Source organism: Syngnathus acus, chromosome 14 (assembly GCF_901709675.1).
Source record: "Syngnathus acus chromosome 14, fSynAcu1.2, whole genome shotgun sequence".
NCBI lineage: Eukaryota > Metazoa > Chordata > Actinopteri > Syngnathiformes > Syngnathidae > Syngnathus > Syngnathus acus.
In genome coordinates this window covers 1,530,890-1,558,888 of record NC_051099.1, presented here as the reverse complement: position 1 = coordinate 1,558,888, position 27,999 = coordinate 1,530,890, and the positions used below count along the sequence as shown (strand labels likewise).

Genomic DNA, 27,999 nt, shown 5'->3' with positions numbered 1-27,999 from the left:
ACCACCACCATCATCTTCATCATCATCATCAGTCTTCACGTTGTAGTGCAGACTGCGCATGCGCCCGGCATTGGAATTACCGCACTGGCAAGAATAAGTTGTAGCTCGTCTTGTCTTCTGCAAAAGGAGGCTAGGAAAAAAAAAAAAACACACGCCATCAAAAGACGCGAGTATGGCGGTGTTAAGAAGAAGGTGGTGGTGCTTTTGTGTCTGGGTGTTCCCCCTCGTAGTGGCCGTGGTGTGCGCACAAAGGTAAGAAGGCTCCACTCCTCTCCTTTTTTTCCCTACCGGACCAGCAGCGGAGACGGCGTGGAGGAGACTTTGCGCTCCGTGGAATGTTTTGTCACCGTAATCTGTTAATTTACGCGTGCCTATGTGTGTGCGCCTTTCTCCACAGTGTCGGTGTGAATGATCCGAGCAATATGCCGTTGGTTAAAGAGACGGTGGACAGGCTGTTGACAGGTTATGATATTCGTCTCAGGCCAGATTTCGGAGGTAAGTGTTTAGTTGTCACTTTCTGCGCCAATGCAATGCTGTGCAAATGCCAGACAAGTGAGATGCATGCGCACGTAAAAAACACGCACACGCACTTTACTCGTGCATGCATTAAAATTCCAATCCACATTTTAACTTTTAGAATGGTGGAATGTTCTGCTTTTATGCGCGTCCAAAAAAACGGATTTGACACAAGCGCAATATGATTATGATCCACTTAGCTGCACCACAGTTTACAAAGTTTTTTGTTTTTTTTCCCACCCCAGGTGCGCCAGTGGGAGTGGGCATGAATATTGACATCGCCAGCATAGACATGGTGTCTGAAGTCAATATGGTAAGTTATCATACAAATGGGCTAATTATCTCTGCGTGGATGCTGGCAGAAGATGTTGGGGGGGGGGAATACCCTCCCAAATGCACAGAAGGGGAACCCCCACACTCGTTTGTAATGACATGAAATGTTTAACTGCTTACGTTATGCTCTTGACAGCATTTATAAACACGCATGTTATAAAAAATTAATTAGATTTTTTTTAATGCAACTGTAAAGGATATTAGGGCAGACTGACCTCTCTGTGAAAAGCTTGCTTTATAAAGGCTTATTTTTCTGTGGACTTTTATTTTTAGTGGAAACACTGATAAGAGTTGAAGTGGGAGATTTTGCTCCATACAAGTGCACCCCCTACTGATGGTTTGTTAGAACTGCAGCCTTTTCTCCATGGAAGGTCACACTTCTAAAGCAAGTGTTGTTTCCATCCTCATCATTTGCTATTTTCCCCCTCTTGATTATTTAATTTTTTATTGTAAATAAGAAAGTACCGCCCCCCCCCCCCCCCTATGCTGTGACGTGATTTTGACGGCGGCTGCGATATGACTCATGTTTTGATGTCATGTGGAATATTTTTGGCAGCAGCGAAATCCCCTGAAGGCTTTTTGCTCATGTTGTTGTGTTTGTGCACATGCAGAATGCCTGCTTGAATGGAGACGTGATGCAAAACACAGACGATGCCGCATCTATTTGCGACCGCGGACATGCGCACGTGACACATGTAGATGAAATTGAAGTGCGAAAGACGACCTGGGGATTACCTCGAAGTCAAACACAAGCAGGCTTGAATATCAAATTAATACAAAGAATTTAAGACAATTTAGGTTATGCAATGACCATGAACAAACGTATCTTACAAATGAAGACAATTTTTCGGTGCTTGTATTGGGAGCAACATAACGTGAAATTCTGCTCATAGAGGAGAAGGAACACACAAAGCAGATTTTTGGCCTTGTTAAGTGGAATCAATTACAGCCTACAGCATGTGTTGGGCTTTACTCCTCTGGGCTAAAGTAGAATTTATTATGTTTATTAGCATGTTGGACATTGTTTAACTCGGAAGTGTCACCTTCCCTGCCTGTACAATGAAAGTTGAATAAGTCAGTAGAAAGCCTGCATCAGTCCTGTCGCTAAGAATCACATGGCATGTGGAAAACCACATGACATGCTAGAAACATGGAATAAGGCTCACGTGGAGCGGGGCCTCCAAGGCTTGAAGGGTGAAAATGGATAGGAGTGTGTAAGACCTGGGGGTCGCATTTATCACCTCGGTGTGTGTGTGAGGGGCCGAGAGAGAGAGAGAGAGAGAGAGATGGGTTGCCATGCAGAAAGCCAAATAGTGTTAGAGGGAAGGTCACGCACCTCGTGCTGCTCAGAGTTCACTGTGCATGACTCAGTGGTGCACATACAAAGAGAGAGACACTCTCTGACTACCGATGCCATGTTACACGTTCGGCCCGAGGCAACGCCAAAGTGGAATATTCATACTTTTGACATATGAGAATCCAGCAAATGCTGCTATTTTCAGCTCTGTGAAGTTCTTTTGAGAACGACTCGGCAAAGGAGATTCCGGATGGGCTGTCGGCGGCGCTTGTACAATATATCACACAGATATATTATTATGGATGTTGGCTGAAAGGCGAGAAGAGATTATTGCTTGCCATATAATAATAAAAGGGAGGAAAGATGGTGGGGCCACTTACTGGCTGTGTAATATCTCAAGCGCACCTGAGAGCTTTAAAAAATGATATTAAGTCGGCCACACTGACTTCATCTTTATGACAGTCAGAGCAGGATGTTGAACTGAAATAAATGTAAATAACAATGATCTGATTTTTATCCTGAATACGATTCATGTTGCTATGTTGCGCAAGCTTTTCAAATTGGATATCTTTCAGGTTAATCCACTCATGCCCTTGTGACAAATAAATGGAGGATATGAAATGTTAGATGAATACAACTTTAAATTATGCAAATGTAATATTTCATGAAAAAAAAAGATAATTGTGTCAAACAGTTAGACATTTTCATAAGAGTCCAAGACCATAAATTTATAGTCTCTCAAAATGCATCTTTTGTTTTATAAACGTTTGCATGCTAAATGGTGTGGATGGGTATGTGTGCTGACACATTAGACCCAAAAAAAAACCTCAAGTACAAGTAAACGTGCCAGACTCAATTAACATGTGTGAATTCATATCTCGAAATTCCTACGTCCCAACATAATGAGCGCCACATTGTACTTATTAAAAGGGTCATATGGGAATAAACATTGACACAAACGTAACTTTAAAGTGAAAAAAATAAAAGTTCTATTCATGATTTGTGGACAGCCTAGTTAGCCTTTTTAGCATATGCAGCATCATGCACATGAGGAGGTTTACCTTCTCCCCGTGCCCCGCAAAGCCCCCCTCCCTGTCATCCCTGCTCTCGGCCGGCGGCCAAGTCAATGTTTGGATTACGTAATGGACAGAGCAGTGTCGCATCCGGGGGTTCATCTCCAAGTTGAATAGCCGGCGTACGACAGTCACAGTAAAGGATGCGTGAAGAAAGCCTCAAATGTAATTCCAAAACGTTCATCGTGATCAGTGAACACACATTCATTGGACTTTAAAGCCACCAAAAAAGTAGTCCCCATCGGGCATGATGACATTTGGGAGATCTGTCGGTGGGCTTACCTCATTCCGTGTTGTTTTCACCAGTGGAAACATTGCGGGAGCTGCCTGACTGACTGACACCTTACACGTTGTCTGTCACGAGACAAGCCAGACTGACACTTTTCTGTCAACAGGTATCACACTCAATTGACAACACTTTGTTGGGCCCTCTCACGGCTTTGAGAAGTGACTGAGCAGATCTAGAATTGAGTTGGATTTGAAACCAAGAGTCAAGTACAGAACGTTTTTGGAGGACTAAAATATTGTTCATGGAAAAGGCTTATCAAATAGATGCTCTTACAATTAATCAAATGATAAATGCACATAGGAAGTGATTAATTATATACAAATTCAAGTAACTACAGTTTATTTGGTGGCTCAAAGCTTTTTAAAGTTCAAATGAGTTTAAAAAAAAAAAAAGAATGTACCGAACTTCTCTGCAAGTTGCATGTACAAGGCGATGCCAACGGTGACAAATACCTTACTATCCCATTTACATAACACACGAAAAACATCTCTTGTCCATTTCCCACACGGCATTCTTTAATAAATTCGACAGAAGGAAAGATGTCAGAATATACTTTATCGTACATACATTCTGAGCAAATTTAATCTTATACCGAAGTCACAAGAGACATTTTGGTTAAGAGGTAAAACACACACACACAAAAAAAAAGCCTAGGTTGATGCATAATTCATGCTGCTAGGTCTCCCTGTAGACTTTTACTAATCTGCTGTTCCCAATGCAGAGAAACTCTTGAATGCAGCCTGAGCAAATCCATTGGTCGACCACAATGATCATGCTTGAAGAATGCTCTCCCTCACTCACCTTACTAAATCCCCTATGAGTTTTCATTCTTCATTAGGTACGCAATTAGTGTCGTCACCCCTCCCCAATCTCCAATATCAGATGTGCTGGCACCTTGGCCCGTGAGTCGGATTAGAGTTACAAATCAAAGTGGCTTAATCATCTGCCCACTACTCTATTTGTTAGTCTGTAAAATGAAATTCCAAGAATGAACAAAAAGCATTTTGTGTAAATGTTAAAGGCCTTCACGATGGAGACTACAAAGCCTTGCCGGAGGTTGGGTGACAAATGTGTGGACTGAAAATATTTATTTTCTAGTCATCACAACCTCTCAACTGCGGGTCAGTGCGGTGCGCCTCACGCTTAGCACTTCACAGCTTGTTGCAATCTCACCGTCGGCCTCCAAAAGAGCGCTGAAATCAAAGCTGCTTTATCATAGCTTGAATAAGCAGGCGGCGTGTCAGAAATAGAAATGCTCCGAAATGAATATTGCAATATTTGGAGTCCCAAAACGGATGCCCAAATTCAGCACAGTTGAAGTTTTCATAACTTTATTGACACCGATGACACACTTCATTTAACCGTGATGTTGTTTTCAGTCACCAATAACAACCAAGAGGGAAAACCTTTGTCAACTCTTCACTTCTTCCATCGGGATAGTTGAGCATTTCATAATCCTCCACTAATAATCTGTGCGGGTCTTGTCCTCGCGTGTCCCTCTGCTCTCTCTCCGAGTGGCCTTTAACTCTCCCATTTCCCTCCAGGGACACAAAGAGGACTTGCAGATGCCCCAATTGACTCTAATAAATTGTATGTCGTCCGTTAAGCTGCACAGCTGCCAACTGACTAAACTAAGCAGCCCTGCTTCGGAGGGGGAGGAGACAATAGTGCCTGTGAATTTCATTTGCCATCGGCAGTGATGTTTTTGTAAAGCGATGTTCAGGCCAAATAATGAAAGAGTCAAAAAATGGCTGCAAGGAGAGGATATTACATTGTGTCTCCAAGCTTGAGGTCATAACCTTTGCTCCTTTTCAATAAAATGTCTGACATTTCACTTTTGTACAAGTAATCGTTGTAAAGTGCACCTGTGTCTTTTGAAAGATGTTCTGCTGTTAGGGGTTGGAATCTGGACTCTGGGTTTTTTTGTTGTTGTTTTTTTTTTTTGGGAGGACTCTGAGTAGTTTGTTAGTACCCCACAATTGGCTCGGTATAATCGCTGGATTGGCCCCAGCTCACCCACAACCCAAAAATGAGTTTGGGAATTGAAAATCGATTGTTTGTAATTCCATCAGCCTAGTACATAAATGTTATATATGTTTTTTTCATGAACATATGACGCAATTATGATTGAGCCCTATGAACGCGACAGAGGAAGCAAAAATGGAGCCATTTGGAGGTTTTGTAATTAATTGTACATGATTTTGGCTGCATTTGAACAAAGCAAAACAGTGTGTGCCTATGCATTCTTAATTTGTCGCCATGTTAGCTGCATCTGTCAGTCCAACTGAACTTTATTGGTTTTGCTGATACAACAGTGTAAAAGTTCATTATTCATGCTGGAAGAAACCCCAAATGAAAGCCCTGCAGAAGCTTGTGTGGATGTGTGTTTCAGTCTGACTCCACGCGGCGCACAAGCTGCTCCAGCTACAACGCTTGAATATTAAGGGGTCCGTATTCAGCTGCTGGGAGACGGGGGAATAGATGCCACTCAGCACGGTGGGGGCTGCCATGTTTATTATTAGGCCTCTTTGGAGAAGCTGTGCCCTCTGCCAGGCTCCTCATAGCCTGTCGCTGGCGGCGAAAGGACAGTGTGGGACAGGAAATTGAAAGCTGCTTGTTGTTGTTGTTGTTGGAGGGCTTTTTGAAGAAACTCAAGTAGATGGATGATAGTGTAGCATTGGCCGTGGGGCGGTGAGATCACATTTCTCTCGGGCAGCTTTGGGGAAAATAAAAAGAAGTACAGAAAATATGGGAAAAGGGACTTCTTCAAGGTCATACAACAGCAGTTTGATTAGTTCTTAAAGTTCTTGTCGGTTGCCAAAATGAAATAACCATCTCGAGTGTTTTCGCATTTTACTTTCCCAGAAGCATTCAAAATAAATACAACATGAGCTCTTATGAGATTAAGATGGATGGAGTACACGCTTAAGGAGAAATGATGGAAAATGGGACACGAGAAAATAAGTAAAGCAAGGAGATGTTAGGGAGATAAAAGCGGCAAGAGAAACCATCAGAGGGAGGTCACCGCTAGTGCCCAAATCAGATAGTGGAAGGGAAGCGGCAAGCTGTGAAGAATAAAAGCAATTTGCATGGCCGCTCCGCTGAGCTTTTAGATGCCTTTCATTTACCCCCTTGAAACCCTCCATCCCTCCTTAACAAGCCCATTGCTCCAATCCGTACCTTTCAAATAGAAAACAGGCTTCAAGGGTAGGAGGAAGAAAGAAATGGGCAAGCTAAAGACTCCCGGTTTTCGCCAGGTCTCCCCGCAAAGCTGCTGCTCCTCACATCAAACCAATGTTTCCAATATCAGCTTAGACCTCATCCCATTTCTCTCTTCCTGTCTATTTGATCAATCGCCAGTCCTCTTGCCCAAGTCGTCTTTCACACAAACAGGTTTCAATCAGCCGAAAAGGGCACAGGTCAACTCGACTCGTGACCGATGGCCACCTAGAGCAATTAAAGTAAGCAAAGCACCCACTTCTGGGTCAGAAGTTCGTCTTAGCATTAGTTTGAGGAACTATCTGACAAGGAAGGATGAGCTATAAAAAGCTCCACAAGATTGGAAAAAAGTTTTAGAACACTGGCACGATTTGCAGTTGAGCTTTTCTGCTCTTCTAAAACCTCAATGCTGTTTCTCACCCATGAGTCACGTCATATATAAATAAATGAGCAAGAGTTTGTTGCGCGAGGTGTTTTCCAGAAATGCACTCACTCGTGTGTGAGAAGGACAAAATGAGCGCAGGATCTGCATTTTAATGTCCTTAATTTTCACAAGGCGGGCTATTGAGGCTGATACACAAACCTTTTGATATTAAACAAAGAATGTGTGATGCTTACTTTATTTGAACCCAGAGTTTGCCTTATCTTAAATCATCGTTTCCCATTGGAATGAATTGAAATGCCGTTAATCTGTTCCAGCCTTCCCAGGTTTTTGCGGTAAACATGTTGCAGGCATCAAATTTGACAGCTAACTAGATTCTGGCTGTTCCTTTGGACTTTTTTTTTGTCCTTGTGCTGGGCAAAACGTCATGCCCTGTGTCTCCAAGGAATAGCGCAATGATTGGGACGGGCATGTGGAACCTTTTATTCTTGTGGCTGGGGGCAAAAATAGGTCTGCTGAGGATTTGGGGGAAATGCCAACTTGAGCCCCACTGCTTTCATGCTAAAATGTTATTTTCTAGGGCCAATGTCAGTCATGAGCTTTTGAAAATGTCTTTTGTATTGTCATTACTTTACCTCCCTTATGGCATCCCGGATTATGTCTCACAAATTTGGCCTAGCAACAAGCGACATCTTAAATAGTCTGTCAATCCATGTTGTGAGCTCCATAGAATGTGTTGCATGTCTCTCAAACTCATTTGGGGTTCACAGCCATCCACGAAAAATGTGAGTGCAGAATGACTCATTTATTTCAATCGAGTTTAGAGCATAGAGAACATTGTGATTACTTTGTATTGCCTCAGCCTGACAGCTCCGAATTGCGGCATGTTCATAAATTACCGTCATTCTTCCCCACATCACTCTTGCTTACTTTTGGCTTTGCATCCCTCCCCCGGTCTCCACTCGCACAGTTTATGTAGTGATGCTCATTACGACTGTTATTATGACAGCCTCACTTGCGCATCCAAGTGCGCGCGCACTGTCACTGCAGTCGCTCTGCTAATTTAGCGCCTCCTCCTCCCACAACCAGATGAGCCACACAATAGTCGTCTTTTAGGAAAGTTTGGCGAAGCCACCGTGTCACCACCGCGGAGCCCGCCCTACAAAGCAAGCCCGAAACTTCCACAAGTAGATAAAGCTGCAATAAAAGGCTGTGGGGGATGACAATGGAAATATTTTAAAACCCTGCCACATTTTAGTAGCACCCACAGTGATTGTCACTTGTCTATTTGAGATGAATACAGATTGAAAAAATGGCCTGGAAGCGGTGGGCGGATTTTTGCATCAGGCAGAACGTCTTCAGACAAAGCCTGGAGTTCTAAAACTGCAAAGCACAATGGTTTCTGTGGAATCTATTACTACAAGATTTTTTACTAGGACTCATTACGGAGTAATAACAAGAGGTTATGTTGAAACATGTGGGTCACTTCATGATGCACAAAATAGTGAAACTTTGGTGGACATTTGTGCAGAGGTGATGCATGAACAGGGGAAGAAACAAGCAGGTAGATCTGGATGAATGTATTGAAGCATTCCATTTCAAATTGCACAGCTATGAGGACTTGAAATTGTACAAATGGCTTTGTGGTTAAAAGCGTCTCTTCTTCACTGGCACGTGCATGCCAGTGAGAGCCCTTACATAACCGTCGACTGGAAATGAAAGTGTTGCGAAAGCAGCACGTGCGGCTGACAACTTGCTGTGAGTGGGAACAATGAAACAAAAAATAGTTTATAGTCCAGTCACACACCACGCATCCATTTTTTTTTAACTGTGAATTAATTACGCTGATGAATGCTAAAAATGCAACAGAATGTATCAGTGCAAAGTTTTACATAAGGCACAGGAAATGTGACAAAATGTGTCAAAGTGGATAAAAGCTGCTCCTGCTATCCAAACTCCTCCAAGCGACATGCGAGTCCCAAGGGGCGCAGTGGAATATCGCATTTCTATCTACCAGGCATGTTCAAAAATGCACGTTCTTTGCCAGAAAGTGCCGATGTCATGGCAACAACAACGAAAAGTTCCTTGAGAAAGGAACTTTATGTAAGAGTTGTTAGAGTTAGAAAAAGTTGCTTTTCCTTGAATGATTGTGGGGGCTGGAGGTGTCCTAGATTTATCACCATGGAATTTCACAGCAGATGAAAAAGGAATTCCTGTTTGTTTATGAAAAATGAACACTTTTTGTGTCTCCAGAAATTGCATTAGCTATTTTGCTATACATGTTTTTTTTTTTAAACTAAAGCCTTGGTATACATGGTTATTTCTTTTCAATTGTTCTGACAGTTCTTTGTACTGTTACGCTTGCATTTTAAGTGGGCTACATCTAATATTGAAGGCCAGTGCGGTTTGAAAATGCAAGCTGGCCATGTCAAAGTATCACAGAGCAGCTATGTAAAACGCTCTCATCCATTTCTTTTTCTCACTCTGAATCCTCCTTTGTTCCCAGGACTACACTTTGACCATGTACTTCCAGCAGGCCTGGCGAGATAAGCGCTTGTCCTATTCGGAGATTCCCCTCAACCTGACCTTAGATAACCGCGTGGCCGACCAGCTGTGGGTGCCTGACACCTACTTCCTCAACGACAAGAAGTCTTTCGTCCACGGCGTCACTGTGAAGAACAGAATGATCCGACTGCACCCGGATGGCACTGTGCTCTACGGTCTGAGGTGAGCGCTCACTCAGCCACTATTTTTTTTTTAACAGTATCTCTTGTCCGGTAACCACTAGCTCAGGCAGTGGTGGTAATTATCCCATTAGACAAAGATGCCATCACCAACTAAATGTTTTTTTTCCCCAAAACATTTGTTATTTTTTGAATAGTGGCTTACTTTATAAAATGTCTTATTTATATTAGTAACATTTTAAATATTTTTCTTTATAAAATGTCTTCTTTATTTTAGTAATATTTTAAATATTTTTATAATAAATGAAAATTTTAGTAAAAAGAAAAAATTGGAAGAAAAGACTCAACGAGATTAACCCAGCACGAGATCACACTTGATGAACTCGGCACTGTTTTCAATTATAAAACAAAGATGCGCTTTCTTAATTAAAGAACAATAAAGGAATGACTCTTAAATTCCAATTACTGTATTATGGTGTTTAGATTAAGTTCTCATAACCGCTTACGACTTTTAATGAGGCCTTTAATGCTGCTCGACTCACATCCAAACATACGGAAATGACATTCCAGACTTCATCTGAGCTCCAGCCACTATAAAACAATTGAGCCAACTGACAGACTTTCAAGCTTAGCGTTGACGGTGCACTTCGTAAACCGTGCTGATGTCTCATCACTTTCTTTTGCAAAATAGTCCTCAGACGCCCAAAGTCTATAAACGCTTATTGAAAACCGCAACATCTTAATGGCTATTATGGCAACGCGTTGGCACTGCGGAGGGAGACTGGAATTAATGTTGAGCGGGTCTTCGTAGTCACCCACTGTGCAAGTACATGTGTAATTCTGCACACATTTCAATAATATTACTAACTCGTTACATCCAACAAACTAAACGGACCAAATCTCATTCCTGCAGCAGCACCAGCAGATTGTGAGGGTCAGATTATGCTGAACTCGAGCTCATGCCTGTGTTTTGTTGTCATTTGAGTTCAAGAGCGTGACCTACTGTCTCAGCCCCCCGGCACAGCCCAATGCAATATGCAAATGAAATATCCCAAATCAGGGGGATTTGCTTGGCTGTGAAGAGCGAACAAAGTCAGCACAAAATATTACTTTGGATAGGGGATTAGGATGAAATTAGGCTAAGAAATCCATCACGCTCGACACTCCATATGATGTAAGTGGGATGGCCGGAATTGGGTCAGGAGATCAGCCAGTTGTTCTTTTTACAGCCCGAAAACGCATACAGATATTGCACATTTCATTAAAACCTCCTGATACATATTACATCATAAGTGTCTATTAAATACGGCAAATGATCCACTTAATGGTAAATGGACACTGGTTGTAAAGCTCAGAAATAAAAAATGAAAACATCAGAACAAATTACAATGACTCGTCCGATATGCTTTAAGTATAATACAATGACATGTAAATGTTGATTGTCGTTAAGTTGAAGTCCTCCGCTGTGAATGAGCGTAAGGCAATGAAATAATAAAGCACTTTAGTAGTATGTAGGCAGAAGGGCTTTGTTGCGTCCATTTCCCACGTCTCACGGGATAATACCGTAGCTTGATGTGGCTTTGCGTGGCATGCCATTGCCTAGCCAAGAAAATCCTGGTGTGCACAAACAAGAGCAATAATTAGGAGGTTACTGTGTAATCACACTAAAGCTGCCTGATTAGGGCAAAATGATCAAATATTAAAATATAATAAGACAAGCTGTGGAAGGGATAATGAGAATTTTTTTTTTCCAAGCTCTAACCCTAGCCCTAGTCCTAAGCTTTAGTGCATTGGTTATATATGGGGTATACCACGAGCAACTGTGTTGCAAATTTGTCCATGATAAAATATTTGAGTTCCTACTGGGATTTGAACTCGAGTCGCTGGGGCGAAAGTCCAGAGCACTAACGACTACACTATGGAACCCTGACTTGTACTGTATGGAAGGTACGTATATGGTTTTATGGAGCAGCTCACAACTGAATAGTATAGATCAGTGGTCCCCAAACTTTTTTGAGCCACGGACTAGTGTTGGCTCGTGAGTGAACGATTCGTTCAAAAGAACGAATCTTTTCAGTGAACGAGAGAGTTCATATGACTTCAACCAGCACGTGTCGGCACATTGAAGCTGGTGCCACATTGTTGTAAAACAAAACGAAGAAGAAAATGACGTAACTTCCCGTTCACCAACGAGTCGTGAATTGCATTTCCCGTTCACCAACGAACCCTACTTTGAAACCCTAATTCTAGTTTTAAACCCTACTTTGAAACCCTAATTCTCGTTTTAAACCCAAGTTTGAAGCCCTAACCCTAGTATGAAACCCTAGTTGGAAGCCCTAACCCTAGTTTTAAACCCTACTTTGAAACCCTGACTCTAGTATGAAACCCTACTTTGAAACCCTAACTCTAGTATGAAACCCTACTTTGAAACCCTAACCCTAGTTTTAAACCCTATTTTGAAACCCTAGTTCTAGTATTAAACCCTATGTTGAAACCCTAACCGTAGTTTTAAACCCTAGTTTCAAGCCCTAGCCCTAGTATGAAACCCTAGTTGGAAGCCCTAACCCTAGTTTTAAACCCTACTTTGTAACCCTACTTTGAAACCCTAACCCTAGTATGAAACCCTAGTTGGAAGCCCTAACCCTAGTTTTAAACCCTACTTTGAAACCCTAATTCTAGTTTTAAACCCTACTTTGAAACCCTAATTCTAGTTTTAAACCCTAGTTTGAAGCCCTAACCCAAGTATGAACCCCTAGTTGGAAGCCCTAACCCTAGTTTTAAACCTTACTTTGAAACCCTAACCTTTGTATGACACCCTAATTTGAAACCCTAACCCTAGTTTTAAACCCTACTTTGAAAGCCTAACTCTCTACCAAAATGAGAAAAATGGCATTAAAAACACATTGATTCTAACATGGGTCATTATTGACACACTTAAGTGTACTTGTGCATCTAAGGTTTAATATGGATGGAAGGTAGAGTACCAACGCAATGCATAATGCATAATTGCTGTCCAAAAAGGAAGGGAAAGTCATTTTGTGTTTTTTTTTTAACGATTCGCTTGTGAGCTGCTCCAGAAAACCATATACTATGTACCTACCGACACCTACTGGTTGAAGTCATGTGAACTCTCTCGTTCACTGAAAACAATTCGTTCTTTTGAACGAATCGTTCACTCACGAGCCAACACTCGTCCTTGGCGCAAAAAAGGTTGGGGACCATTGATATAGTTCGCTTGTGAGTGCTCCATACAAGCATACATGTACCTTCGATGTAATGTGAGGGGTTCCATAGTGTAGTGGTTAGTGCACTGGACCCAAACCCCAGTGACCCGAGTTCAAATCCCAGTAGGTTCCTAAATATTTTATCATGGAAAAATTTGCGTACTATAGTTCGCTTGTGAACTGCTCCATAAAACCATACATGTACCTTCCATACAATGTGAGGGTTCCGTAGTGTAGTGGTTAGTACACTGGACCTTAACCCCAGCGACCCGAGTTCAAATCTCCATAGGTTTCAAAATTTTATCATGGAAAAATTTGCATACTATAGTTCGCTTGTGAGTGCTCCATAAAAGCATACATGTACCTTTGATGTAATGTGAGGGTTCCATAGTGTAGTGGTTCGTGCACTGGACCCAAACCCCAGTGACCCGAGTTCAAATCCCAGTAGGTTCCTAAATATTGTATCATGGAAAGATTTGCGTGCTATAGTTCGCTTGTGAGTGCTCCATAAAAGCATACCTGTACCTTCGATGTAATGTGAGGGTTCCATAGTGTAGTGGACCCAAACCCCAGTGACCCGAGTTCAAATCCCAGTAGGTTCCTAAATATTTTATCATGGAAAAATTTGCGTACTATAGTTCGCTTGTGAGCTGCTCCATAAAAGCACACATGTACCTTCGATGTAATGTGAGGGTTCCATAGTGTAGTGGTTAGTGCACTAGAGGGTTAGGGGGTTAGAGGGTTAGGGGGCTAGGATTAGGGTTAGAGGGTTAGGGTTAGGGGGTTAGGGCTAGGGGGTTAGAGCTAGGGTTAGGGTTAGAGCTAGGGTTAGGGTTAGAGCTAGGGTTAGAGCTAGGGGTAGAGGGCTAGGGTTAGGGTTAGAGGGCTAGGGGGTTAGAGGGTTAGGGTTAGAGCTAGGGTTAGGGTTAGAGCTAGGGGTAGAGGGCTAGGGTTAGGGTTAGAGGGCTAGGGGGTTAGAGGGTTAGGGTTAGAGCTAGGGTTAGGGTTAGAGCTAGGGGTAGAGGGCTAGGGTTAGGGTTAGAGGGTTAGGGTTAGAGCTAGGGTTAGGGTTAGAGCTAGGGTTAGGGTTAGAGCTAGGGTTAGAGGGTTAGGGCTAGGGGGTTAGGGTTAGAGCTAGGGTTAGAGGGTTAGGGTTAGAGCTAGGGTTAGAGGGTTAGGGTTAGAGCTAGGGTTAGAGGGTTAGGGTTAGAGCTAGGGGTAGAGGGTTAGGGTTAGGGGTAGAGGGCTAGGGCTAGGGCTAGGGCTAGGGTTAGGGTTAGAGGGTTAGGGTTAGAGGGTTAGAGGGCTAGGGGGTTAGAGGGCTAGGGTTAGGGCTAGGGTTAGAGGGTTAGGGCTAGGGGGTTAGAGGGTTAGGGTTAGGGTTAGGGTTAGGGTTAGAGCTAGGGGTAGAGGGCTAGGGTTAGGGTTAGAGGGTTAGGGTTAGAGGGCTAGGGGGTTAGGGTTAGAGCTAGGGTTAGGGTTAGAGCTAGGGTTAGAGGGTTAGGGCTTGGGGGTTAGAGGGTTAGGGTTAGAGCTAGGGTTAGAGGGTTAGGGCTAGGGTTAGAGGGTTAGGGCTAGGGTTAGAGGGTTAGGGTTAGAGGGTTAGGGTTAGAGGGTTAGGGTTAGGGTTAGAGGGTTAGGGTTAGGGTTAGAGGGTTAGGGTTAGGGTTAGAGGGTTAGGGCTAGAGGGTTAGGGTTAGAGCTAGGGTTAGAGCTAGAGTTAGAGACATCTATTCTTTTTTTTGTTATTTAAAGGCAATATGGAATTTACGGCAACTAAGAAAAGTGCGTGAGACAGGTTAGTGCTAGGGCTAGGGTTAGAGCTAGAGCTAGAGTTAGGGTTAGAGACATCTATTCTTTTTTTTGTTATTTTAAGGCAATATGGAATTTACAGCGACTAAGAAAAGTGCGTGAGACAGGTTAGTTTTACTTACCCTCTAACCCTAACCCTAACCCTAGCCCTCTAACCCTAGCCCTCTAACCCTAACCCTCTAACCCTCTAACCCTAACCCTCTAACCCTAACCCTCTAACCCTAACCCTAGCCCTAGCTCTAACCCTAACCCTAGCCCTCTAACCCCCTAACCCTAGCCCTAGCTCTAACCCTAACCCTAACCCCCTAGCTCTAACCCTAACCCTAGCCCTCTAACCCCCTAACCCTAACCCTAGCCCTCTAACCCCCTAACCCTAACCCCCTAACTCTAGCCCTCTAACCCCCTAACCCTAACCCCCTAACCCTAACCCCCTAACTCTAACCCTCTAACCCCCTAACCCTAACCCCCTAACCCTCTAACTCTAACCCTAGCCCTCTAACCCCAGCCCTCTAACCCCAGCCCTAACCCCCTAGCCCTCTAACCCTAGCCCTCTAACCCCCTAACCCTAGCCCTAACCCTAGCCCTAGCCCTAGCCCTCTAACCCCCTAACCCTAGCTCTAACCCTAACCCTCTAACCCTAGCTCTAACCCTAGCCCTAGGTCTAACCCCCTAACCCTAGCCCTAACCCTAGCCCTCTAACCCTAGCCCTCTAACCCCCTAACCCTAATCCTAGCCCCCTAACCCTCTAACCCTAACCCTCTAACCCTAGCTCTAACCCTAACCCTCTAACCCTAGCTCTAACCCTCTAACCCTAGCTCTAACCCCCTAACCCTAACCCTAGCCCTAGCCCTCTAACCCTAGCTCTAACCCTCTAACCCTAGCTCTAACCCTAGCTCTAACCCTAACCCTCTAACCCTAGCTCTAACCCTAACCCTAGCTCTAACCCTAACCCTCTAACCCTAACCCTCTAACCCCCTAGCCCTCTAACCCTAACCCTCTAACCCCCTAGCCCTCTAACCCTAACCCTAGCTCTAACCCCCTAGCCCTCTAACCCCCTAACCCTAACCCTAACCCTAACCCCCTAGCCCTCTAACCCTAGCCCTAGCTCTAACCCCCTAGCCCTAACCCCCTAGCCCTCTAACCCTAGCCCTAGCTCTAACCCCCTAGCCCTCTAACCCTAGCCCTAGCTCTAACCCCCTAACCCTAGCCCTCTAACTCCCTAGCCCTCTAACCCTAGCCCTAGCTCTAACCCCCTAACCCTAGCCCTCTAACCGTAACCCTAGCCCTCTAACCCTAACCCTAACCCTCTAACCCTAACCCTAACCCTAACCCTAACCCTAACCCTAACCCTAACCCTAACCCTAACCCTAACCCTAACCCTCTAACCCTCTAACCCCCTAACCCTCTAACCCTCTAACCCTCTAACCCCCTAACCCTCTAACCCTCTAACCCCCTAACCCTCTAACCCTCTAACCCCCTAACCCTCTAACCCCCTAACCCTCTAACCCCCTAGCCCTCAGCTTTAGTGCATTGGTTGCAAATCTTTCCATGATAAACTATTTGAGTTCCTACTGGGATTTGAACTCAGGTCGCTGGGGTGAAAGTCGAGAGAACTAACCACTACATGTATGCTTTTATGGAGCACTCACAAGTGAACTATAGTATGCAAATGTTTCCATGACAAAATTTTTGAAACCTATGGGGATTTGAACTCAGGTTACTGGGGTTAAAGTCCAGTGTACTAACCCTACACTACGCAACCCTCACATTGTATGGAAAGTACATGTATGGTTTTATGGAGCAGCTCACAAGCGAACTATAGTACGCACATTTTTCCATGATAAAATATTCAGGAACCTACTGGGATTTGAACTCAGGTCGCTGGGGTTAAAGTCCAGTGCACTAACCGCTACACTATGGAACCCTCACATTACATTGAAGGTACATGTATACTTTTATGGAGCACTCACAAGCGAACTATATGCAAATTTTTCCATGACAAAATTTTTGAAACCTATGGGGATTTGAACTCAGGTCGCTGGGTTGAAAGTCCAGTGTACTAACCACTACACTACAGAACCCTCACATTGTATGGAAGGTACATGTATGCTTTTATGGAGCAGCTCACAAGCGAACTATAGTACGCACATTTTTCCATGATAAAATATTTAGGAACCTACTGGGATTTGAACTCAGGTCACTGGGGTTTGGGTCCAGTGCACTAACCACTACACTATGGAACCCTCACATTACATCGAAGGTACGTGTATGCTTTTATGGAGCACTCACCAGCGAACTATAGTATGCAAATGTTTCCATGATAAAATATTTTGGAACCTACTGGGATTTGAACTCGGGTTGCTTGGGTTAAACTCCAGTGCACTAACCACTACACTATGGAACCCTCACATTGCATAGAAGGTACATGTATGCTTTTATGGAGCAGCTCACAAGCGAACTATAGTACGCATATTTTTACATGATAAAATTTTTGAAACCTATGGGGATTTGAACTCAGGTTGCTGGGGTTAAAGTCCAGGGTACTAACCACTACACAAAGTCATTTTGTGGGGTTTTTTTACGATTCGCTTGTGAGCTGCTCCAGAAAACCATATACTATGTACCTACCGACACCTACTGGTTGAAGTCATGTGAACTCTCTCGTTCACTGATTTTCCCCCCAGCGACCGGAGTTCAAATCCCAGTAAAACCTCAAATATTTTATCATGGAAAAAATTGCAACAGTTGCTCGTGTGCAGCCCCATATAACCATGCACCTCCCTAAAACCTATGCCTAGGGTGAGTGGTAGGGTTAGGGTTAGAGCTTTTTTTATCGGTGCGGCTTGGTGGTTGGGGACCCCTGATGTACAGTACATCAACATTAACTGTCACGGCAGAACACGCTATGATGGCATTCCACACACACAAATAGACCAATGCAATTGTAGAGTGATTTTTTTTTCTTCGAGACTCCACGATGGAAATATAATTGGATGTGTCAAGTCCTTTGAAGGAGATAAGCGTGAATGCAGATCAAGAGAACAAACAGATGATGAATAATCACACATTCTCTATTTACTTTCTTTGGATGCCATTCAACTACAAATTCATAGCAGGGATTCGTTAAGGTCTTTTGAAGGGCAACGGCGCCACAGCTTTCAAAATAATATACAGTACATAACTTGCACTAACCCTGCACTCTTTTTGAAATATCCTCACGCAAGACTTACACTGTAATGCATATCCGTCTGTTCCTAGGGAGTTATTTCCCACCCAAACTTTGAATTTTGCATTTCCCAACTTTACATTATTTATTTGCCCTATTTTGGAGCCACTGGAGTAATGTGATCTAAATTCCAAGTCAAAAAGCCTTTTGACGCTGGTAATGCTGGCAAGAATGAGAAGGTAATAGTAAGTAAAAGCTTCACAGGAAAGATCAAGTTGTTCTGCCTAATTATCTTTCCGTTCTGAACAATTTATGAGCAATCCAGTTGGGATAAAATGACATTCATTTACACTCAAATTGCATCCGCGGGGCTTCGAAGCACGGCACGGCTTATGATGAATAAATGACAGTGCCAAAGTGTTGCTCAATAATGCATCTTGACCATCCTCCTGATTGTGTATTATCCATAGAGTGACTCTTGGGTTCTAGCCTTCTAACTACTTCAACTACTTGCTTCACATTCTATACACCAAATGTAATATAGACAAAATAGGTCCAGTTCCAGCGGCGGGCATTTGTGAAGTCTTGCTTTGCGTGTGGAAAATGTGTTACTTGGACAGAATGTTAAAAATGGCCTCAAGCTTGTGAGGCTACTTAACCGTGACTTGACCTTACAAGTGAGGGCCACCATGTTGTTTCATCGTATGGAGCTCAGTTGGTGTGGTTGGTGGTGACGTCTTCGGGCGGTCAGCAAGAAACCACGGGCTGAAATATTATGAAAACATTACAAATATTAATAAAAATATATTAAATATTTAATAATAATAATTAGTAATAATAAATATAAGTATCAATGGCTGGATTTACGCTACTAGTGAGCTAATTCCAAATTGCTTGCTAATATAGGCTGGAAAAATAAAGGAAAAAATAAATAGCATACAAATGTGCATTCATCCATAGTGCTAACCTTTACCTTAGCCAGGCCATCTTCCCAAAGACTGTGCCAGAGGCTCTTGCAACTCAGTTCTCCACCGCTGACTCCCATTTAGATCAGATATTTGTCAGAAAATAAGCAGCAATTTACTCCTTGGTTAAACACGAGGCGGACTCATCACCAGGAGCACATCCGCACGGATGAAAGAAACGCTGACAAAGACAAGTGACATCAAACTGAAAAGCCGCCCAACCTTGTCCAGGCCAAACATTATTTATTGATCAAGGCTGAGGTGTACAAGAGAAAATAGGAACACATTTCTGACCATTACACTTGGAGTGAAACTATGATGCCGGAAAAGTGCCAATAAAAGCAGCCAGCAAGCCACCGTGAAGATGACAAGAAGCAGAACTATTAGTATTGTATCAGACAGCTTTTTGTTCTCCATCATGGAAGAGAGAGTCTAGTTAGGCCACAAGGTGCTTATCTTCACACTGGACTCGTGATGAGCTTTTCTACTAGCGCACATTTATCGGTGTTGTCAGGTGCGCCTACACAATTGCGGCTCGGTGGCAACTCCCTCTTTGGGAATCAAGTTCGCGTAGAGGAGTAAAGAATGGAAAGCTATTACTCACTCACAGCCTCGTGCTTATGTTCTTCCTACAAAGCCTGACGGACAACAGAAGCTTATCTATTGACTCGCGGATGGCCCTTATCATCATCCTACCTATCCGTGGCTCTTGAGTTCACCCAGGAGGTTACTATGGCAACAATCATACACATTTTATAATATGGGTGTTTTTTTTCCAGACATGGCGTAAGACTGACTGGCATTCTACTCATTTTTTTTTTGCTTTGCTTTTTAAAAGACCAAGTTTGCCCTTATACCTAATGACTTTATCATAACGCAAACAGAGACTCAAGGGCATCTGGGATCGTCGCATTGCAGAGCCGCTGGTCAATTGCAGTGGGAGGTGACTGCATATGCATGAGGGAGATGAATGAAATCTGTCTAGTAATTCGAATCATGCAGGGACTTTAGGTTCAGGACATCTTTGTATGATCAAATGGTTTTTTGTCTTGTGTGTGACTTTTCAGGATCACCACGACAGCTGCTTGTATGATGGACCTCAGAAGGTATCCACTGGATGAGCAAAACTGCACATTGGAAATTGAGAGTTGTAAGTAGTTTTCCCTTTTCCATCTTTTGCTGCATCTTGAGTGACCCAAAACTTTCGACTGGGAGTAAACCAATACAAAAGGCCGAGCATTTGTTCTCTCTCTCTCTCTCTCATATAATCCATGACATTTCGGAATTTCCCTTTTGTGGATTCTACCGAAGCACCGGGAACTACCATTGCATCAATTATGAAAAGATTTTCTTTTTTTTAGCTTTAAAATTATGGGTCAGTGTGACATGACACGCCAACTGTGCGATGTTATGCAGGTGCTCTAACTGCAACACAAACGTGTTTCCTGTTAAAAGATGTCACACTGAGTCTACGAGTACACACGCTGTAAACCTCTTTAATAACTCATGAACACTGCACGGCCATTCAACACTAGAAAGTACACTTTGTTTTTTTTTTGATCAGCTCGGGATCAGCTCCATGTGTGACTGCAAAGGGCTTTTTGGTGCAGTGGGGAATTTAATATTTAAAAGGCACGCACAGAGAAAGGCGATTAACAAAAGTTGTGGTCATTGAAACAGTTGGGAAATACAAACATAGGGTTTCAAAGTTAGGGTGTTAAATTAGGGTTTCAAAATCGGTTTTAAACTATGTTTAAGGTTTCAAAGTAAACTAGGGTTAGGGTAAGGATTAAGGTTTAATACGGGGTTATGGTCTAAACGTAGGGTTTCAAATTAGGGTTAGGGTTTCAATTTAGAGTCAGGGCTTCAAATGTTTTTCTAAGAGGTAATACCGTAATTTTCGGACTATAAGTCGCGGTTTTTTTCATAGTTTGGGTGGGGGGGCGACTTATACTCAGGAGCGACTTATATACATATATATGTTTTTTTTCACTTTTTTGGGCATTTTATGGCTGGTGCGACTTATACTCCGGTGCGACTTATAGTCCGAAAATTACGGTAGTTCTATTTTTTTCTTTCTCTCCCTCTGTCTATGCCATATTTACTTTCTTATCTTTAGATGTTCCATCGCTGCCAGGGCATGCAGCCAGCTCCAGCCTTTCCATGCGCAGCAGAAATATGAGAGACATTTTTAATTGATTGCCAGAATTGACATTAAAGTCACTTTGAACTGTGCGGAATCAAAACAGAATCTTTAAGTTGAGCCACTTCAGCTCACCGAGGGGGGGAAGGGGGGAAAGCGGTTAGTTGTGCAGGTGCCGTTGCATGTTTTCATATGCATCGAGTTGAAATGCAAACCGTCTGTTTATTATACGGCTGGCTTTTCACTTGAGACGGGTGCATTCACTTCCAATAAATGGATGTCTCTGAGAGTCCAAAGCTGCAGCCAGGCATGAAGGACCATTTGAAACCCAATTTAAACATCAAATTCACGCCTATTGAAATGACTTTGAACTTCCACAAGAATGTTTCCAAGTTTTGACGAATAGTAATAGCACAGTGTGCCAAGAGGGACCAAAGAAAACCAAATCGGGCATTTGCAGTATGTGAGCTACAATACTTCCTTTTAAAATAATAATAATAAAAAAAAAACTTTTATACAGCAGATGCCGGTATTTTATCTCACGCCGACAACCTTCTTTGACCATTAAAAGAAATCAAGGGAGACATCTTTTTATTGAGCTGATAAAAAGCCTGCAGTCAGATGCCGACAGGGAGATATGCCACAGTCCCAGTTAAATAGCTCTTCTATTGCATTGTTATCTCCACAGATGGAATCACCCAAAATTTCATTTAATTTGGGCCCGCCGGCACTCCCAGACTCACAGATCTTTTGTGCTGCCATGGAATACTCATTTTTTCCCCCAGATGGGACAAGTTAATATCTGCCAATTAGGCTTAATGGAGTTCCTTTCCTATTTGCCCTATTGTTCTAATTTGTATGTCTCTCTCGTTCTCTCTCTCTCTCTCTGTCTCTCTCTTGCTCGCACTCTCGCTCCCTCTCCCTCCCTCTTGATGCTGAACAGCTAGGTCGCAATAGGTCAGGGGTGTCAAACTCTTTTTTTTTTTTCGCGGGCCACATTGCAGTCATAGCTTCTTTTGGAGGGCCATTATGACTGTCAACCCAAATAAATGTATGAGCACCTCAAATTAAAATGATGTGGCGGGCCGTATCTGAGTTTGACACCTGTGCAATAGGTCAAAGAGCTAAATGTTTGGATTGGGTGAGTTACTTTCATCTCACGCTTAACTACTTGGACTATTTCGAAAGGCTGTACATCAAATCAGATATTGAGAGACAGTTATTGCAGGCATAGAAAAAATAGAGCATGCATATTTTAGACCGAGACACGACGATCCATCTTCTTCACAACTTTTGAGATGTAGATGAAGCCAAAATGGAAACGGAAATGCGTCGTGGGTTGCTAACACTGGAATGCAGCAAAGCACCAAGCGGGACTTTCATCAAGGGGAACAAGAGATGTTTCTGAGTGTGAGGGTGTTCAAAGTCAGGTTTAATAATTCATTCCAACTAAATAGGTCAGTCAAGATTTCATTAAGGAGAGCAGGCAGGATGGAGGGAGGGAGGGAGGGAGGGAGGGAACACTGCTGAGGTAGAAACAAATGACCGCGTATTCGTGACTCGACTAGAAAGGCAGACGTGATGGAAAGATTTCGGTGGAGCTTAATTATACTTGTTGTAATGTATATTACCAAAACTAAATAAGTGCTTTGCAAGTCTTGCTCAATGTGAAGAAGCGTGGAGTATAATCCTCACGGAAGGAGGATTAATTGAACGGCCGTTATATTAAACTGCATGGCGAGAAAGGGCTTGAAGTGACTCGCACGTCATCGTTGCACTTTCACTAATAAACCACACTCAGCGTGCAATGTATCACGTCTTTCATAGTCTAACGAGAATGTTCTATCTTTGCTTTTGAAAGGAGCAATCATCCTGCTACTCAATGATTTATGGCTTGTAGCCAAAGCCTACTTTGCTGCCCATGTCTCCGCTGATTTGGCCAAAATGAAAGCAAAAGAGGGAATAACTTTGCTTGCCATTAATATTAATAGACTCTCGTCCCTTTCATGGATTCGACTGGCTTCTGGAGATGAAAATGGATGCCTTGCTTAGTTATTTAATCATCTTTCTCCAAATGTTAATAATCTACTTGCACTTGGGAGACAACACAATAGGCTGACTCATAGATTTAGTCCCGTATAGCCAACATACACAGTAAAGGGGTTTCCTCGGCTACTATACATAAGTAATGCTGTATGTTTAACATTAATTCATTATTGATAGTCGGGCTTTTCCATAATTCAGTCCAAATGTAGCATCAAGGCATTAGCACCAGCTTTGTTCAAAGAAGGCTCAATCGTGAATGATTCAAATCAGTGAAGGCATGCAACGCTAATAGTGCTAATCATTTATTTAACTTGTCCAAAAAAAAAAAAAAAAATCAGATTAGATAATACAGAGGATGAATTGATTCTGGCTGGAGTGAGACCCTTGCTACTACTTTTTATTTCACTGTTCTAAAAACATGCTGAATTAATATAATATCCTAAAATTTGACTGCCAAGACAGCAAAATAGACTTGGTGAAAATAAGTGGCTCATTTTGTAAGCTAAAAGCGCAGAATGCTTACACATTAGCTGATTCATTTTCTCAAACTCAGACATGGCAATAAAATTGTGCAAATATGCTGTTACCATCTTAACGACTTTTTTTTTTGGGGGGGATGCTAGATGGCATTGGCATAGGAGTCTGTACGATTTAATTGAAGAAGACAGTCCAATTACAATAAATACTTTCTTATTTCCTCCTTTTGTTTTGTTTGAAGCTTTCAATTGTGGACACGTTGCTTTCTGGTTTCCCCGTCTCAGATGGTTACACAACTGACGACATTGAGTTTTACTGGCGAGGAGGCAACAAGGCCGTGACTGGCGTGGACAAGATTGAATTACCACAGTTCTCCATCGTGGATCACAAACTCATCTCCAAGAATGTCGTCTTCTCTACAGGTGAGGAGGTTTAACAGTATGTACTGTACAAGGCTGACAAATAGCTTTTTTTGAAACAGGCGCTGCTGTTTGAAACTCAACTCGTTAGCAGTTTAATCAAAATACAGTGGATTTAATTCATGTTCCATTAATGCAAGTGTTTAGTGCGTGGGTGCATAGAACACATTATGGTAAAGATTTTTTTCTTTTTACTTGATTTCCTCTTTAAAACTAACAATTAACTAATGCATTGTTAATTCGGTCGATCAAGGAACTTTCATTTCATTAAGTAACAACGGCGCTGAAATGGCGATTTTAATGTGGCTTTTTACTGTTTCTTTTCATTACGATGCAAGCAAATTCTCTTCAGTGATTGCACTCGGATGGATACAAAAATAACCATCCCTGCTAATTGCTTGTAAGGATGAAAACGTTCAAACCGAGTTTATATCAGGAAGTTCCCTCCGAGATGGAAGACGCCATGACTTATTTAAAAGCAATAAACAAAAAGAATGTTGTCTGAAACAATGAAATATTAATGCTTTGCGTGCTTCCATATTCATGCCATGCTCGTGTAAGCAGGCCAGTGGTTTTGCTCTATGTTCTTTCTGGAGCTTGTCAGAATTCAAATGGTTACAAGTCACCATAACTCCATTATTCCCGTATGACTGCACAATACTCGCCGGTACCGTAATTTAAGGACGCTTGGTCAAGTGTTGCCCCACTAATGTGACTTAAATGAAGTCTAGATGCAGAAGTGGCAGGGATTCCCCTTTTAGCGCGATGTCAACGGCAGAATGGAAGTAGTGACCCCGAGGTCGTTCAAAGATGCGAACATCAGCATGTGCTTGGCGCTCGGCCAACGCCAGTGTCAAGTTTACGGCCGAGGAGAGCCAATGTCATTTTAGCGAATGAATAACGCGTCGCGCTGGGCTTTGTTGTTCCGTTTAACCTGCTGCCTTTCTTATCTCATCTTGGTGACATGCAGCATGTGGCTCATGCTGGAATTAACTAAATTGAATAGCAGACATAAGCCAAAGCCTGGCGGACTCTTAAATGTTTTCATGTGTAAATCTCGTCCCTTCAGCGCTTTTATGTGTGCGTGACTTTCAAGTCAATTGCAATTTCTTGTCATGCTCTTATGGGTGACATTTTACAATTGGGTTGGAGTTTAGTTATGGTCCCACCTTCATCAAAAAAAGTGCATCTATACAGTGCATTTCACAACACCAAACAAATTTATATCAATGTGATGATCAGGTTCAAAGTCTAATTTCATGGCAAATTTGAAATGAAATACCACATGAAGGCCACGACTTGAACTTATTGGTTTATGCATACGCTTGAACAATTACTTTTTGACCAAGCACTGTTTCCTCCATTTTAACGTTTTGACCGCGGCTCATCGAAATGCTCATCGTCTTCAGAAATGCTAAAATCAAAATAGCTTGGACAATTCAACACTGACCGCTGGTTTTTACCTTTTTCCAACTGTGTAGGATCTTATCCCCGCCTGTCGTTAAGTTTTAAGCTGAAGCGAAACATCGGATACTTCATCCTGCAAACGTATATGCCTTCAATCCTCATCACCATTCTCTCCTGGGTCTCCTTTTGGATCAACTATGATGCATCTGCTGCCAGAGTTGCTCTAGGTAAGTCGGGTACCATTCACTGAAGAAGAAGAAAAAAAAAAAAAAGACAAGTCAAAAGAAATGTACTAACATTTTACAAAACTATGTACTGTAATGCATTTGAATGAGCCAGTACGGAATTCTTGTAATTTCTCATAAAACTACTTTGAAAGTCAAGAGTGAAAGCAAATTTAAATACAAGCTCAATTTCATAACCATGCCCGAAGCGTTTGAAAGCATCCACCACTTTCCTCAGCGGGAGTTCTCACCTAATGAACGAGACCAAGGTTGACGTTTGAATTAAAAAGGTAAAATTAGCTGGCTTCTAAATGCAAGATTTCAAGTTACAAGGGTAAGCTACTCACTTTCATGGACTCTGACAGGATCAATGAAGCAAAGATGTGGCGGCTCATAGATTAGATAAGCATTAGGTGTTGCAGAGATAAATCTACCGTTGCACCATGAGCGCTCTCCTATATCTTCCAATCAACTTTTTTTCCATCAGGTATTACCACGGTGCTGACTATGACCACCATCAACACCCATCTGAGAGAAACGCTTCCCAAAATCCCCTACGTCAAAGCCATTGACATGTACCTCATGGGTTGCTTCGTCTTTGTCTTTCTGGCCTTACTGGAGTACGCATTGGTCAACTACATCTTCTTTGGTCGGGGCCCTCAGCGTCAGAAAAGGGCCGCCGAGAAGACGGCTACAGCCAACAATGAAAAAATGCGAATGGACCCAAACAAGGTAGGACTAACTCTTCAAGGGATTTGCTCTTCACTTGACTAAGCAAGCATCACCATGTGTTGTAGTGGCTGGTGGGCAACGTCGTTGGCCGAGATGACACTTTGTACGCCAGGATGAAACAACGGGATCTCGACGGTCACGACTCAATGTGGGAACCTATCTTTATGGACGACGGTGCAATCGGACTCGGCGACCAAAAGAATAAGGTGACGAAAAATCGAACCAATATATTTGCCACATGAGGTTGTGACTATCAATTTGAAATCACTTAAGTCAGGGTTTGTCGCCAGGAATATTTTAGGAAAGTCAAATTTTCATAAAATAAAATGCACACATATCAAGAACTCAAGCAGAATCAAGTCCAAGGCACTTTGATGACCAACGCTGACATTTCTCTTCATCAGATGGACCCACATGAAAACATCTTGCTGAGTACTTTGGACATCAAGAACGACATGGGAATTTCAGAGCTGGCTTTGGGTCTGAATGACCCGCGGAACACCATGCTAACGTACGACAGCTCTACCCTTCAGTACCGCAAAGCAGGGCTGGCCCGCCACAATTTTGGCCGAAACACGTTGGAGCGCCACATGACTCAGAAGAAGAGTCGACTACGGAGGCGCACCTCGCAGCTCAAGATCAACATTCCAGACTTGACCGACGTCAACTCCATAGACAAATGGTCGCGGATGATCTTCCCAACTGTCTTCTCCTTTTTCAACATTATTTACTGGCTTTATTATGTCAACTAAAACAGTCAACTAAAACATTTTGCTAAATAATTCTTTTTTTTTTTTTTTTTTTATTATTTACGTGAGTTACTTTTGTGTCTCGTGACATGGACCAACGTATCACAGCCAGGATCGCATACGTCATATCTTTGAATATCACATCTGCTGATCACACACAAAAGGGAGATGAACATAAAAGGTGCCTGCTCTAAAGTCATTGTTTTGTTTTCTTGGAATTACACATTGTGATTTATGTTTTTTCATATACTGTACATATATATTTTTGGTATATATATTTCAGTTAATTCACTTATTGCCAAAAGTTATATAGAAGTAGAATTGTTGAATTTAAATTGTTTTACTGTCTGTTTTGTTTAAAACTGGTGAAACATGTGCATTTATTATTTTTACTTTGCAATATTTTTTTTAATTATATTATATCAATTAATAGTGAAGTGACATTAATGATTAGATTTAATTTGCTAGGCGGTATTTAGTATGTCCCCTAAAATAATCAAAACGAGCCGTTTAATTTCTATGAAATAGTACTGTACAAATTGTGTCATACATAAAAGCACAAATATCAGCTAATGACATTCTTTTCCTTATTGTGCTTAAAAATCTTTGTTTACTTCTAGCTGATGATTAACTGTAAGACCACAAAAGATAACCATATATTGTAATTTAAAGCAAATAGATATTTGTGTACTTTAGATTATCTTCGTTGTAGTTAGTGGTCTAGAAAATGGATTTTACAAAACATTTTTGCACACAAAATCTTAAAAGCCATAAAGGCTGCACCATGGTTCGAGTGCTGGTGCTTGTAAAGTTTATAAAATGGACTTAAGCTACATACCAAC

General features: G+C 42.4%; 1 protein-coding gene and 1 long non-coding RNA gene across 2 annotated transcripts; one reads left to right on the top strand and one right to left on the bottom strand.

The window, feature by feature from the left end:
• The first annotated feature begins 1 nt into the window (after position 1).
• On the top strand, positions 2 to 27,999 carry LOC119133643 (gamma-aminobutyric acid receptor subunit beta-2). Its single transcript, XM_037269665.1, has 10 exons — positions 2 to 252; positions 398 to 495; positions 762 to 829; positions 9,616 to 9,836; positions 20,028 to 20,110; positions 23,911 to 24,048; positions 25,527 to 25,679; positions 26,164 to 26,408; positions 26,474 to 26,614; positions 26,813 to 27,999. Exons 1-10 carry the CDS (start codon positions 173 to 175, stop codon positions 27,158 to 27,160), a joined length of 1,575 nt encoding a protein of 524 aa, XP_037125560.1. The 5' UTR covers positions 2 to 172; the 3' UTR covers positions 27,161 to 27,999.
• Positions 10,424 to 19,153, bottom strand: LOC119133644. The gene is made up of 3 exons (XR_005100174.1): positions 18,969 to 19,153; positions 18,671 to 18,760; positions 10,424 to 11,407 (listed from the first exon to the last, which is right to left on the bottom strand). It is a non-coding gene; the product is annotated as an uncharacterized LOC119133644 (long non-coding RNA).

Bases quoted from the DNA above. Each gene is read 5' to 3' on its own strand.
- LOC119133643 (XM_037269665.1), top strand. From the start codon at position 173: ATGGCGGTGTTAAGAAGAAGGTGGTGGTGCTTTTGTGTCTGGGTGTTC. The intron at 496-761 runs GTAAGTGTTTAG...TTCCCACCCCAG, and splicing joins TCTCAGGCCAGATTTCGGAG to GTGCGCCAGTGGGAGTGGGC. The intron at 24,049-25,526 runs GTGAGGAGGTTT...CCAACTGTGTAG, and splicing joins GAATGTCGTCTTCTCTACAG to GATCTTATCCCCGCCTGTCG.